This window comes from Rutidosis leptorrhynchoides, chromosome 3 (genome assembly GCF_046630445.1).
Source record: "Rutidosis leptorrhynchoides isolate AG116_Rl617_1_P2 chromosome 3, CSIRO_AGI_Rlap_v1, whole genome shotgun sequence".
Classification (NCBI taxonomy): domain Eukaryota; kingdom Viridiplantae; phylum Streptophyta; class Magnoliopsida; order Asterales; family Asteraceae; genus Rutidosis; species Rutidosis leptorrhynchoides.
Genome location: NC_092335.1, coordinates 165815664 through 165830689, shown reverse-complemented (window position 1 = coordinate 165830689; position 15026 = coordinate 165815664). Strand labels below are relative to the sequence as shown.

General features: G+C 34.0%; 2 protein-coding genes across 3 annotated transcripts; one reads left to right on the top strand and one right to left on the bottom strand.

Annotated features, from left to right (window-relative positions):
- Positions 1-991: 991 nt before the first annotated feature.
- LOC139900570 (uncharacterized) lies at positions 992-6254 on the bottom strand. Its single transcript, XM_071883337.1, has 2 exons — positions 4635-6254; positions 992-4516 (listed from the first exon to the last, which is right to left on the bottom strand). Exons 1-2 carry the CDS (start codon positions 6252-6254, stop codon positions 992-994), a joined length of 5145 nt encoding a protein of 1714 aa, XP_071739438.1.
- A 2844-nt stretch (positions 6255-9098) lies between these two features.
- Positions 9099-10718, top strand: LOC139896965 (F-box/FBD/LRR-repeat protein At1g13570-like). 2 transcript variants are annotated; one of them, XM_071879598.1, is made up of 4 exons: positions 9099-9149; positions 9365-9967; positions 10119-10271; positions 10349-10718. In XM_071879598.1, exons 2-4 carry the CDS (start codon positions 9383-9385, stop codon positions 10661-10663), a joined length of 1053 nt encoding a protein of 350 aa, XP_071735699.1. In that variant the 5' UTR covers positions 9099-9149; positions 9365-9382; the 3' UTR covers positions 10664-10718. The 2 variants fall into 2 exon arrangements, with proteins under 2 accessions (XP_071735699.1, XP_071735700.1); XM_071879599.1 differs by lacking the exon at positions 9099-9149 and having other exon boundaries at positions 9341-9967.
- The last annotated feature ends 4308 nt before the right edge of the window (positions 10719-15026 follow it).

Here is a 15026-nt window from a genome sequence, read left to right as displayed (position 1 = left end):
TAAAATCAAATGAAAATATGAACATTAAAAAAAACACTTTGTAATAAATGTTATTATTTTGGAGGGAAAACACTCGAAGAATTAATGATAACATGCATCATATGTAATGTTTTAATTAAAGTATTTTTTAAGAGGTTAGAAATTAGGGTTTGAAAATTGGGTTTTAAAAATTAGGGTACAAAAATAAGGGTTTATGGTTTAAAAATTAGGGTTTATGGTTTAAAACTTAGGGTTTAGGGTTTAGAAATTAGAGTTTAATTGAATTTTTAATACAAACGGTTTAGAGTTTAGGGTTTTGGATTTTGGTATAGGAACCAAACCCTAAACTTTAAATCCGAACTAAATTTTGAAAATAAATAACTTCACACAAGATGAAAACAAAATGATGAAAATAAACTCTAATTAAAACATTATTCATGATAAATATTAGTATCATTTATTTCTTCGAACGACTTTTCACCAAAATTATAACGTTTATCACAAAGTGTCTTTTTTAAATGTTTATATTTTCATGTGATCTTGATGTTTAATTTTTTTTTTTCAAAAACAATTACTTCCCCCACTTTCTTTCAAAAAAGTGATATGCTCTCTTGATAATGACTATATATATTTTGTACGGCAAAATATATAAATAAAACCTATTGTTGGAATTGGAAGGGGATTCGCTTTGAACAAGAAGAAGCGCGGGTCTATCTAACCGAGAACACAAATAATACTTCATCCATTTGTGGTGGGCCTATATATATATATATATATGGATATAGATATAGATTCCAAATCTTTTTTTTTTTTTTTTTTTTTTTTTTTTTTTTTTTTTTTTTTTGGGTAAATGGGTTTTCACCCGGTAAATATATATCATTAAGATAAAAGCAGCATACAGACACGACGGATTACAAGCGGTTACACCAACGAACCAGGCGATAATCACCTAACTTAAGGCCTACTAGCCATACAAAGAACAACCTACGTAACACAAAGCTAATACAAAAACTTAGAGATTCCATCTAGCTTTTAAATTACGGACATGGAGCGAGTCCTTAAACTTTAAGGACATTAACTTGAGCCTCGTAGACGAGAATATAATCTTGAAAATCTGATCTGGACTCCTTGTTTCTGACTTGAACAACCTTGCATTCCTTTCCTGCCATAAGAAATAAACTGAAGCGGACAACAGGAGTTTCGAAACAACCACTCGAGCCACTTGTCTATCAGCCACTTCGCTTAACAGATCCATAATTTCACGCCACTTATAGCTCAAAATCTGCAATGGAATATTTTGTTGAACTCGGCTCCAGACCTGCATAGAAAACGGGCATTCGAAGAATAAATGATCATGGGAATCCTGCTGAGTTTTGCATAATGCACATGAATCATTCAAATGCCTCGACGACCCAACATCCCAAGCTTTTAGCTTATCCTGAGTCTTCAACTTTTCTTTAACAAGAAGCCACATGATGAAAGCCTGACGAGAAACTCCTTGGGGAAACCAAATAAGAGAAAACCATGAAACCAACGGGGCTTTGGGGCGTAAAGATTCCCATGCCACCTGAGAAGAAAACTGAATCAAATCTCCATGATTGTCTCTCCAAAACACAGAATCCTCTTTATTCATATCAGGCGGACGGATATTCATTAGCATCGGGAAACGACTGGTCCAAGAAGTTGGCCAATTCCAACCATTTGACACCCACAAATCCGCAACAGTAGACAACCTCTGGAAACCTGCTTGATGAATTTCTCTATAAGAAAACAACCCACTTAGGTGACCAAAGTCACTCCAAATATCATGCCAAGCATAAGTACAATCCCCTCTACCAATCTTATGAATGATAAAAGGACGGATCACCTCTCTCAGACCCAAAATTTTCTTCCACCCGTAACTAGCTGTTGTTGGAACATCGACCTCCCAAAAACTCTGGTTTGAAAGCCTATATGAGTGGATCCAACGAACCCACAAAGATTGTTTATGTGTGATTACACACCACACATGATACGAAATAAGCGCAATATTCCAAACTTTCAAATTTTTTAGACCCAAACCTCCTTCCTTCTTTGGGAGACAAACATCTTTCCATCTAACCTTAGCCTTACCCTTTTTCATCTCTCCTTGACACCACAAAAAACCACGCATAAGCTTTTCGATATCCTTTATAATGGCATCCGGTAACATAAAAACAGAGGACCAGTAACCTTGCATGGAGGACAACACCGACGAAATCAACTGAACTCTTCCGGCGAAAGATAAGTATTTATTCTTCCAGTCACTAATCTTAGCTCTTACCCGATCGACCAAGGATTTACAATCATTATAATATAACCGAGAAGAGATCAACGGCACACCTAGGTATCTGACCGGAAGAGAACCTTCAATAAATGGCATCAAATCAAGCACATCATTCTTTACCCCTGAAGTAACATTAGCAAAGTAGGCTGTACTCTTGGGAAGACTCGGAACCAAACCAGAGCATCTTTTAAATTCATCCAAGGCTTCTGAGATAACCTTCACCGAACCTGTACTAGCATGAGCCAATAAAAATAAATCATCAGCAAAGCACACATTCACAATCTCCTGTTGATCACACATAGGGTGGTATTTGAAAGAATCGGCTTCACGAATATTTCTCTTTATCATCAGAGTCAGACATTCCATCACCAATGTAAACAAATAAGGGGACATTGGGTCTCCCTGCCGCAACCCTCTCCTCCCTTTGAAGAATCCATGGATCTCCCCATTAATACTAATAGAAAACGAAGTAGTGGACACACATTTCATTATCCATTTTATCATGGTCTTATGAAAACCATAACAATGTAGAATATGTTTCAGAAATCCCCAGTCCACCGTATCATACGCTTTCTGGATATCCACCTTGAAGGCGCACCGGGGCACTCCTCTATTAAGGTGATAATTTTTCACAATCTCCTGAGTAATTAAAATATTATCAGTGATACGACGACCCGGGACAAAAGCTGCTTGGTTGTCGCTCACAATACAATCCAAACACCCCTTTATCCTTGTTGTAATGATCTTACTGATACACTTATAAAGCACATTACAGCATGAGATTGGGCGGTAATCATTAACCAATCTTGGAGTTTCAACCTTTGGAAGCAAAGCTAAAATGGTATGATTTATTTCAGTAAGTAAGTGACCATTCTTAAAGAAGTCTTTAACCGCTTTGCATATATCGTGACCCACAATATCCCATGATTTTTTGAAAAATACAGAACTATACCCATCCGGACCAGGAGCTTTGTCATCTCCTATATCAAACATAGCAGCTTTCACTTCCTCATCTGTAACTTGACGAATCATATGAAGCGCTTGCTCACTCGAAAGTTTATTCACAAAAATGGACTGTGAATTTACAATCTGATCACAGGGTTGCGAAGCACCTAGAAACTCCATATAGTGCTGAACAAAAACTTCAGCAACAGCAGCTCCCTCAACTACAACCCCATCATTATTCGTAATAGCATTTATTCGGCTTCTGTTGGCTTTACATTTAATCACTTTGTGAAAATATTTAGAGTTGCTGTCACCAACCTTTAACCATTGCACCTTAGCTTTTTGTTTTAAAAAACGTTCCTCGTCCCATAAAGCATCATTAAATTCTTTCAGCTTATTTGCTTCTGCTTCTCGAATAGGTAACGAAAAAGGGTCACGATCCAACTCGATTTGTAATTTGTCTAACTCCTCTCGAAGCCTGCAAACGGTTGCATGAATATTCCCTTTCGTCCACATAAGTTTTCTAATGGTTTTTTTCATGTATCTCAAACGCTTAACCACTTGAAACATTGCGTGGCCCTCCACAATAACACCCCAACCATCCACAACACATTGTTTAAATCCCTCCTGATCCGCTACATAATTGCTAAATCGAAACATTTTTGGTTTAACAGGCAACAAGGAAGGAATTTTCAATATTGAAGGACTATGATCCGATTTTCTATATGGCTGAAATATAGCATAAGCATTAGGGTAAATAGAAAGAAACCCATCGTTGACTAAAACACGGTCAATTTTCTTCAAAATACCCGTTGTAGCATTAGGTTTTTGATTCCACGTAAATTGCATGCCCATGTTATTCACATCATCAACTTGAATGTTATCTAAGCATTCTTTGAACTCACGCATAGCTAGAGTCATACACGAGCCACTCGCAGTTGATTCATCAATACTAACTGAAGCATTAAAGTCTCCAAGAATAACCCAAGGATTATCATTAACAAACCCATGATGCATCTGAAGATCCCGCCATAACTTTCGCCTTTGCACGTAATAATTATCCGCATAAACAAACGAAGCAAACACGTGACTCCCATTATGAACCATACGGATCTGGCAATGAATAACCTGATCCGTCATAGCCAAAACCATAAGCTGAACTAACAACGGATTCCACCCTAAAATAATGCGAGTGCCACCAGAACATTTGTTAGCATTCGACGTCCAATCCCACGTATTACAAACATTATTACATATCGACTGCAGTTTATGCGATGCTGCACGGGACTCCAAGACAGCACAAATACACAAATTATTACTAGTAATGACCTCACGAACCTCTTTTTGTTTGGGGGCGACATTCAAACCCCTTATGTTCCAAGAAGCTATACTAAACATTGGAAACCTCCGCAACGGGTGTGCTTGCACCCTCAGATCGCTTCTTATTGGCGTTTGTTTCCTCTTCTACATCACTCTCCTCATCGACTAGAGTTCCCACAACCTGGCCATTACGTTTCGCTTTTACATGGGGTATATTCAGGTCATATTCCTCATTTGGGTCCAAATCATTTAGAGCACCAAACATATTATTGACTACTTTTTTAGTACCACTTGTGCTTGCCTTCTGCTTCTCTCCTTCCTTCTGACTATTACTTTCTTTACGAACAGGACGATATACCAGCTTGGGTTTATTAAAACCCATTACACTACCATTACTTCTCTTCTTGCCGATAATCACTCCCTTATTGTAACGTTTATTCACCTGCACGAAACCATCCTCATCTTGTTTTTGCGGTTCTTTAACAGGAATAGCTTTAGGGCAGCCTGCTTTAGTATGACCAAATACCTCACAATATGGACATCTCGGTGGCTTCCATTCATACTCAACCTTAACTACATCCTTCGTAGTCCCTTTCGTTATACCATCCTCCATTAGACTAGGAGTCGCAACTACAAGAGTTTCTTTCATCTCCTTGTTAGCTTGGATCTCAATTAACGCCCTCGCATAGTTAGGTCGCCCCCAAGATTCCATACACATGGTACTCGTATATGAATCCAACATTAATGGTTGACCAATACTAGACGCTATGCAACTCAACCCATCTTCCGTGAACCCCGATAAAGGCACATCATGCAACTTTACCCACACCGGGACTCTTGTAAGATCCTCCTTTGTAAGCGATACCGAAGGTGTCCATTGGTTCAAAATAATTGGAATTGTCCGAATAATCCATGGACCATTCTCCATAACATCCATCATTCCTTGTTTACTAGAAAACTTGAAAAAGAAAAAACCTTTCGAATTCATCATTATTTTCTCAATTCCATACTTCCTCCAAACGTTCATGACATAGTTGTGAACAACCGGGAATGCAACCCTTTTTCCCAAGAAATAACCATATAAAGTATGGCTATACCTTTCTGTCGCTTCCCGAACAGAAGATAACGGAATAGCAACATCAACTCCATCATCTAAGTTGCTAATAGGTTCAATAAATCGAAAATTAACTTTTCTAGGGACCTTAGCATCAGAAACAATATCACTATACAATACCTTCTTTGCTTGTTCCTTTGGTTGTTCTTGTGTTTGTTCCTGTGTAGCAGGTACCTTTATGTTACTCCCATGTACCGCCTTGACAGGAGACGCAGCACAGTCATGACTCGCATCCCTGCCATACTTCTCATCCCATGAATCCTCAGAGTGAACACTAACTATGTCCTCATCAATATTTTCCTCAGCAACAGTATTATCTTTGGAAGAATCATGATTCGCAGGCATATCCCTTTCCTCCTTAGGATTAGAGCTATCCTCAAGAGGTACTGGATCGTCCCTTAATCCGATCAGACTTCCATCGTTCCCCTTAGATCCGTCATTCTTCTTCGACGTTGCTGCATCACAATCGCTAGAGTCAGTCGATTCACTCTCTACTACTTTCTCATCAACGCCCACGGTACGATTCCTCAAAACCTTAGATGTGGTTTGTTGTGATTTCTTAGGATTCTTTCCAGCAGAACTCTTTCCCATGATACGAAGTCCAGGAAACACGATCAAGAGGAATGATTTACGTTAAGGATCAATAATCGAACACACAATCGTAAGAAAAAATTAGATCATCTAGGGTTCGGCTGAAATTGGGAATTTGGGCGTTTTTTAGTGTGTTAATTTAATGGTTCTTTGTACCATATGCCTAAGTATCGGTTTTGGGTAGTGTTGCTGGGGCTAAAGAACCCGAGCTCGAATTCTTGTTGAGGTGAAACAATGGTTTTATAGATTCCAAATCTAATAACAGATAATATAATATTAGCGAGATCATTTGTTAAATAGAGAAGTTTTTACAGGGTGCAAGTTCAAGAGAATAAAAATAGTTACGTATCAAAATTGTACATTGTATATTGTATATTTTATATATATATTATATATATACTTAATATAACGAGTGCATATATCTATGCAATTCTTATGTATCACAAGTTATGTTATAAATAATAATATACATGTTTCAACTTTATATACATTAAGCTCAATTTACCTTCTAGTAAGTTAATTAAAATATAACCATGAATTACCTAACAAAGCCTCGTTATAAGACGTAGAATCTTTGTCTTGTGCGCTTTCAACCTATAAACGAGATCCAAAGATTTTTCAGGTCAAATCTCCAAAAACGTGTGTATAAACGGGTTAACGAGTAAACAAATTAAGGTTAACTTCTTGTTCAACAAATTAAGGTAAACTCGAGAATGAGAGTATTTTATTTTCTCAAAATTATGCACCTAAAAAGTATGCACCTTAATCAGGTTATTCCGTTACCGTTTTGACCATTTTTTTTTTTTACCATCCCAAGATATTTTGCTTATAAAAGTTGAGTCCGAGACCCCTAATGACTGTATCAAGATCGCAACTGCCGGACTATTTTGGAATGGGTGATGATATGTACACAACCTATTTTTGTTATGTACACAACCATCTTTCTTTACAGTATTGTACAGTACAACAATATAAAGTATAATGGTTGTGTACATAACAAAAATGAGTTGTGTACATATCACTCCCCTTTTGGAATGGTTAGCTTATTATGCTATATAAACCTAAAATATGTACGCATTGTGTCTTTATGAAACATGTCAAAATTTAATGAGCTACACTAAATATTCTTGCCTTTTGATTAAGCATCAACTTTCTTGGCGATGCATGAAAACCAAACCAATTTGCACGACCATGAGCTGCACACAAAATATGCAAATATGAGTGACAGAAGTCTGTGCCAAAAAACTTAATTCATCCAAAAAACATGCTTATATAATTCTTCTTAATTAATGCTTAATTACTTCACTAACTTCTTGACAATGCCAATTATTGATCGACCACGCATCTACTAATACAAAAAACCAATAAGTTCTGAATGTTAAGAGAGATATAAACATATACCTAAATCATCAGATGATAGCAACTGGTGATGACCTTTAAGAGAAACCCCAACGATGAACGGTAAAAGTGAGAGCAACATTAAGAACAGAACTTTGATCTTCATAGCTTGCTTGATTGATGACGAACTAGTTAATTTGTGTAGTAGTTATCAGCTAGCTAGCACAATATAATTATAGCATGAAAAAGATGTTTATTGGGGAAATTAATGTCAAACAAGTGACTAAAACTTGGACAAAGAGTCTTCTATAAGTAAGTGTGCTATGGAGAGTTTACACAAAACACAAAGTGGAGAGTTTCAAAAAGAAACCAGTGGTGCAACCTATTCTTGGAATTGAAGGGAGGCTCCAATTCACTACACTCCAACAAACGTACAAATTCATATTCATATATTCATATATGATATATAATAAAGTAATCCGTAATGTTTCCGTTAGAGAATAAGTTTTCACTATTAACTTTTCAAGGTCTGTCTTTATCAATTTTAACTGTAAATAATTTTATTTGTGTTATATAATGTCTGATTAAAATTATATGAATTAAAATACGTTTAAAACTCAATTAGTTCATATAATTTTCATCAAATATTTTATAACACGAATAAAAATATATTCACGGTCAAAGTTGACAAAAAAACTTTGAAAAGTCAATAGTTGACACTTATAGTGAGACGGAGAAAGTAATACTATTGTTTGTTCATCACCTTTAGCATTATATATAGTAAAGTTTTGTCACATTATTCGCACTTTACAACGGATAAATGGATTAGATTTTTTTTTCTGTTCAAGTTAAGAGTGATGACGAATATTTTTACTCATATGTATTAAGCATAACCAGGTTGACCGTTCTTTACATTCTTTGCACTTTGTAAGTTGTGAATGTGTAATTGTTTGTTGCCTATATAGGCGCGCAAGAAAAAGGAAATAACTGATAACAAGAAGACGTACAATGTTCCTCGATCCTCATCATGATTTTTCACCAAAGGCCTTATAGCCTAGCGGTATTCGATGAGCCTTTCAGCCATAAAGGTTGAGAGTTCAATCCCGTCGTGGACATATAAGTGGATTAAATAGTGTTGAGTCTGTGTGTTGCCATTCTATGAAAAGCATGATTTGTCATTTTTTTCTAATTAACAATCGCAGCAATAGTTTATTTAACAACATACTTCACTCTAATCTTATATCAAGTTGTTTGTTCTATTCAATATGACTTGCTCTTTTAACTTCTGTTCGTGAAGTTTTTTGAACTTATGATTAGAAAATAACAATAACAATTGGACTTTAGCCTAAAGCCCAATCAAAGTACCAAACAATAAAGCTTAGAATCCACAAACATTTTAAAGCCCCCTATTAGGTCTAAAAAGAAAACACTTGGACTGTTTAGGCCCAAGCCCATACATCACCGTTTATCACTTACGTTTGTTGGCCACTCTTTACACCTTCAATTCGTATAGCTTGTTGATGATAAAGGAGCCCTAAATCGATCAAAAGTGTAGAGGTAATTCGTAATTCATACTCTGTTTTTAATTGTAAAAATAAATAACTCATTGTGTTGCGGATTAAATTAATTTCAATTCAAGTTTTGTTGATCATCTATAGATAATTTGAACTGAATATATCTTACTCGAAGTTCCTACTGTAATTTTCTAGCCCTAGATCTGATAATAATATTTTTGATCCATCTTGAAAACATAATTGCATTATATATTGCAGACTTGTAGGGTGTATATAATGAAAACTCAATGCCGAAATTCGGATATAATCAGTTCCCTTCCTCAAAACATAATCGATACTATTTTAAGTCTTATGCCACTCCAAGATGCATTGAGAACCAGCATTTTATCAAAGAGATGGAGGTATTGTTGGATGACTATGCCCAAACTTGTATTTGATCTCAGCCTGGTTCATGAGATATTTGATCACCATGAACATTTGGTGAAATCTAAGATTGTCGATGCGATCTTTCATGTTTTGTTACTACACAATGGTCCGACGATACTAAAGTTTCAGATTTTTATCCCTGAATTGGGCATGGTAACCGAGTTTGACCAGATCATACTTTATATTTCAAGGAAACTTAATGTGAAAGAGTTGATCATTGATATTCCTAACACCTCCTACAAACTACCTGCTTCTTTCTTTTCCTTGCAAGGATTAGAATCTTTAGGCTTAACAAATTGTTATTTTCAACCTCCGGTGACATTTAACGGATTTAATAAGTTGAGGAGCTTATTGTTTGATAATGTTCAGCTTTCTGCTAAAGCGCTTCACCAATTGCTCTCGAATTGTCCATTACTTGAAGATATCACTTTGCTGGTACATTTACTGATGCAATGCCTTTAATATATAATAATATGCTATCTCGAAAAATTACATAAAGGTCATTTTGGTTAAAGATTATATACATCTGGTACAAGAATAATGTGATTGCTAATCTTCATTTTGTTTTTTTTTTTCTTCCTTAAAGTATTTGGGTGCAGGTTGTATGCCAAATAAGCTTCCGACTTGGCTTCACCTCAGATATGTTTGTTTGCATTTGTGCCCAAAGGAACAAGATTCCATTTCATCTGCCCTTTGCATAATCAGGAGCTCCCCAAATATAGAGAAACTTATATTGCAGGTATATGATTGTATTGCTTACGATAATGGTTCTTCAAATACAGTTTTAATGACATTGAACCATGTTTTCTGTATCAGATGTATGATAACAGAAGGTTGCCAATTCAAGAAAGTTCTATGAAGTTTGTTGATCTCCAAGATGGCTCGAGTTTCACCTTAGCCCGTCTTAAGCATCTTGAAATAGTAAGTTTTAGTAACAATGCGTTTGAGATGGAATTTGTGAAACTGATCATGGCTAAATCGCCTGTACTAAAGATAGCACGAATTGAGGTTAATGTCAGAGTTTCTGTTGACGAAGAACTGAAGATTCTTAGGGATATGATTCGGCATCCATTACCACGTGCATCACCTTCGGTAGATTTAATTGTTGAACGCCAAAAAACTTCTTCGTGAAGGCTAAGATTTTGGTGATACTAGGTTTGTCTTTCTTAGTATTTTGGATTGTCAAAGCAGAGTGATTTATTTTTTTTTTTTTTTTTTTTTTTTTTTTTTTTTATTTTATTTTTTTTTTTTTTTTTTTTTTTTTGTGGACTATTTTATGGAGTACATGTTTAGATGATGTTTTTTTATGTCTATGAAGTGCTACTTTCTGCTTTGTAACAAACCAGAAGCTTGCTTTTGAGGTAAATCTTCACATGTGAAACTTAGTTAAGTCTATTATTTTGTACGTTATGCTTGATCTAGTTGGGTGCTTAGAAATGCAGTTTCTAACCTAGGCCTACAAAAAACCCTAAATCATCAATGTAGTTTTGTATGTTATCAGGTTTGTGATAGCGAAGTAGCGTTTTACGATGAAAGTGACTTGATGCTGATGATTTAAATTCGTGTTCAATCATCAATTTCGTTATCCTTTTTTGGGGCTAAAATTACAAAAACACGTGGTTAAAATCACAAAAACACTTGGTTAATCACAAAAAGATTTTATTTTTACTGCATTGATATCTTTGATCAACCTTGACATTATTGTTTGAAACGTGTAGATGAATTTCAGCTTACTCATAAAGTTCGTCATGTTTTTGTAATATGGTAATGCTATCAAGGTTCTATTGACCCTGATCAATATTTTTTTTTAGTTTTGGTACCTTGAAATTTTGTTTTACAATGTTTATTTCAAGGCGGTGAAAATGGTATTGGTATTTGCTGAATGATTACATCATGGTTGGAGTCTTTACAGCAGTGCTGGGTATTTCTTGAATGATAATGCATCACTCAAGATATATGAAATATATACATTACTAGATTTTAAGAGCTCGTGCGTTGCACGGTAGCTCTAAAAAATAGTTTTTCTAATCGTTAATATTTGTACAACATTTTGTTGTTAATAGCAGTTTTATGACAAAACACTTTATTATAATGTATATGTATTGAAATTAAAGAAATGTTAAAAATGAGTTATTGATAGTTGTTCTAAACTAAAATAGGTAAAAACAGACTGATACAATTTTGTGACAAGTTTTTAGCAAAATCGAAGTTCCAAGTGTAGCATTTGATGTAGAAAGTATGATAATGAATGATGAGTTATGATCTTATATTTCAATGTGATTGTTTTCACTACGACCATAAAAAATGAGTTATGATCTTGTATTTCAACGAAAAATATTTGTATGATACACTTACAAATGACGAAACAGTATACTAATAATATATATATATATATATATTGAAACCAATTTTATTGTATATTTAAGTATCGTAAACGCTATGAATGAATATACAGAAAATTATACAATGTGCATACCCAGTTTGATGGATTGAAAATTATACTTGAAACCTTAAATCCTACATAAAGTTGACAAATTATTATATAGATAATAGATAATAACAGACACTTATAGCTTGCACAATATTTTCCAGAATTATTCATATCACACCTTTAATCACAGTACAATATCACCACAACCACCAAAACAACTATTATTACCAATTCTCACATTTATGATAAACCCTTCCAACTGCATTACCAGAAAATACTTCGTATTATTACCACAATATACACACTTTGATCAAACCAACAACCCATAAACATGCTCCCATCTAGTGCAGGCCCTTGAGCAATAGTTAAGTCAATAACAGAACCACCCATAAATATTCGACGTTGCCGAAACTATAGAAAATTATATGTTGCGACTAACGATGAAAATTTTGACCCATTCTTTGAGGCAAAATTGTAGAAACTACCTGAACCTGAATAGTTATTATATAAAAACCTATATTTATTATTTTGACGATATACATTGTAGTACTCTGTTAATAAACTCTGAGTTTTTGAAATACGATCGGTGAAAGGGCTTAATGTGATTAAATCATAAACCTGATGATGATAGTATCCTTGACATCACAAATGATTTAACGAACGAAACCGTAAAAGTACCTAAAAATACTGAAGATAAATCCGAGAGTAGAATGATGGTGATTGCAATAATTGAGAAATCGAGAAAATCGAAATTGAATAAGTTCCTATTAACCTCATAGCTTGAATCTTTGTGAAAGGGATAGACGACATCGTCATTCACGTCTGGATGATGAATAAAATCCTTGAAACACTCACTCGATTCGTAATATACTATAATAACAATCAACCTTTTAATTATAAGGATCAACATAAGTATTTCCAAGTTGCAAAATAAATTAAGTATTTGTAGACCAACTTCACATTGAAGAATGTCACCAAGCAAGAAGACACATATATTCCTTTCTTACGATAGATGGTCAATCAAATTCATTTTAGGCTTGAATTGCATAGAGTGACAAGCCAGGCTCATTTACTAAAACCCCCTAAGATTTGTTCCTGTAGCACTTTACCAATAGCTCAACTAAGTAAAAGTGCAAATAAGTTCACATATTCCATTTTTACTATATCCATCATTATAACATTACTTCACAAAGAAGTAATAGTAGCATTACATGATAAATGTCATACAATAATCATATCTCGACAATCACAACATCGCCAGTAACAATAACAAAACAAAATAGTGAAGTAGTAATTTTAAATCCCTTTAAAGATTAACCATGATCACTTGAAAAACTCAAAGTTATGGTATTATAACGACATGTAAAAGACATACATACATTCTAACAGTAAATAGTAAAAATAGTATGACCGATATCATTATTTAACATTCAACTCACAAATCACAGCATTACAAATTTTTAACTACAAATAACAAATTTAATTTAAAGAAGTTAACTAAATGATACATAAGGAACAAAAATTTACCTGTTCACCCATTACAATCGCTTGATACAATATCAGCTTCATATCCATGTCCATCTTGAACCTTCTGTAGGATTAATGTGTAAGGTGCAACATATAACTATATGGCTAAATTCATTTGAGCCTTTGGGGTCACACATATATACACCTAGACGTCAAATAAAATATATATATGATGTATATATATTACTCAAGTAACAAAACAAGATAAAATATTTAATTATGATTAAATAATTAATTAGTTAATTAATTTAATTAATTAATGAATTTTGTAACTTGTTTAACAAGTTGAATAATTTGATTCAAGTTATACTCCGTATTTTGTATCAAACAAAAGAGATTTTGTTTAACCTTCTATTTATTATATTTAAATGGAAAAGATCATATTCCATTTTTATCTTACACGTTTTCACAAACCGACGCTATGGTCTGTAGTCATATTCCAAATTAATATAAATATATGGTCCATGGTTTTCTGGTGAGTTGATTGAAACAAAAACACATAAATAATAAAATCACAAAAGTCCTCTTGGTTGTTGCAATAGAAAGAAACATTCCGTTTCTTTTACATCGTTTTCGAAAAGCAATTCGTAAAACATTCATACGAAGTATTATCGATTATTTTTATATTTATTAATATAATTAGATTATATTAATAAGTTACTTGGGTTTGGACTAGCATCCATTGGTGTCGCTTGAAAGTGTAGTGAACTATCCAAAGAGACGGTCATACCCTTTGATCGTTAATTTCTCTCCGTTCATCAGTTTCTTCAAGAAAGGTATACCGTTAACTCCACTTTGTATTTTTATATTCATGACAATTATTATGGTGTAACTGGATCCATGGGATAAATTAATCGTGTGCATGTTTTTAAATAAGTGATTATTTAATTTTGTAATTTTGTTCATAAAATAATAAAAGATTATTATTTTCATTATCCGCTGTGTTAATCTGAATTGTTAAAAGTACACACGATTTTTCATCAGTGGTATCATGAGCCGCTTTTACACCGTCTTAATTGTCGCGTGATTTTCTTAGATCTAGCTTTGTGGTGAATTGGTAAAAGTCAAAACTCTTATGGTTTTGAAAGTCAACTTTGTTGATTACCTCATGACGCACAAATAAGATCTGAAGAAACTCAGTTTTTTAAATTTTGAATTTAGAAAGTTATGGCTTGGATAATTGTTGGTTATTTAATATTTATTTTATTCCATGGTTATACACATGCATTGTAACCATGGACAAGCCATATATAGGTTTAATAATGTTGTTATTAAATTGTGATTGCATACATAGCCCATAATGCCCCGACCAATGTGTGATTGTTGTGATTGTCGGTTACGGTAATTTTATGCCATGTTGTTTTTGATTTAATTGGAGGCCATAGAAGCCAAAGTTGTATTTTATTTATTTTCAATTTCATAGTATTGTATTTAGGTTTATTTCAATTTGTAAATGTACTAGACTAGTCGTATTTTCAATTTTGAATAAATGTAATAAGATGAAGATTGAAGATAAAGATGCAACTTGGAGCTTGA

Coding starts and splice junctions, on each gene's coding strand:
- LOC139900570 (XM_071883337.1), bottom strand. CDS start 6,254: ATGGGAAAGAGTTCTGCTGGAAAGAATCCTAAGAAATCACAACAAACC. Junction 4,517..4,634: donor CAAGCACACCCGTTGCGGAG/GTTTCCAATGTT, acceptor GCTGTCTTGGAG/TCCCGTGCAGCATCGCATAA.
- LOC139896965 (XM_071879598.1), top strand. CDS start 9,383: ATGAAAACTCAATGCCGAAATTCGGATATAATCAGTTCCCTTCCTCAA. Junction 9,968..10,118: donor TTGAAGATATCACTTTGCTG/GTACATTTACTG, acceptor TCTTCCTTAAAG/TATTTGGGTGCAGGTTGTAT. Junction 10,272..10,348: donor TAGAGAAACTTATATTGCAG/GTATATGATTGT, acceptor TTTCTGTATCAG/ATGTATGATAACAGAAGGTT.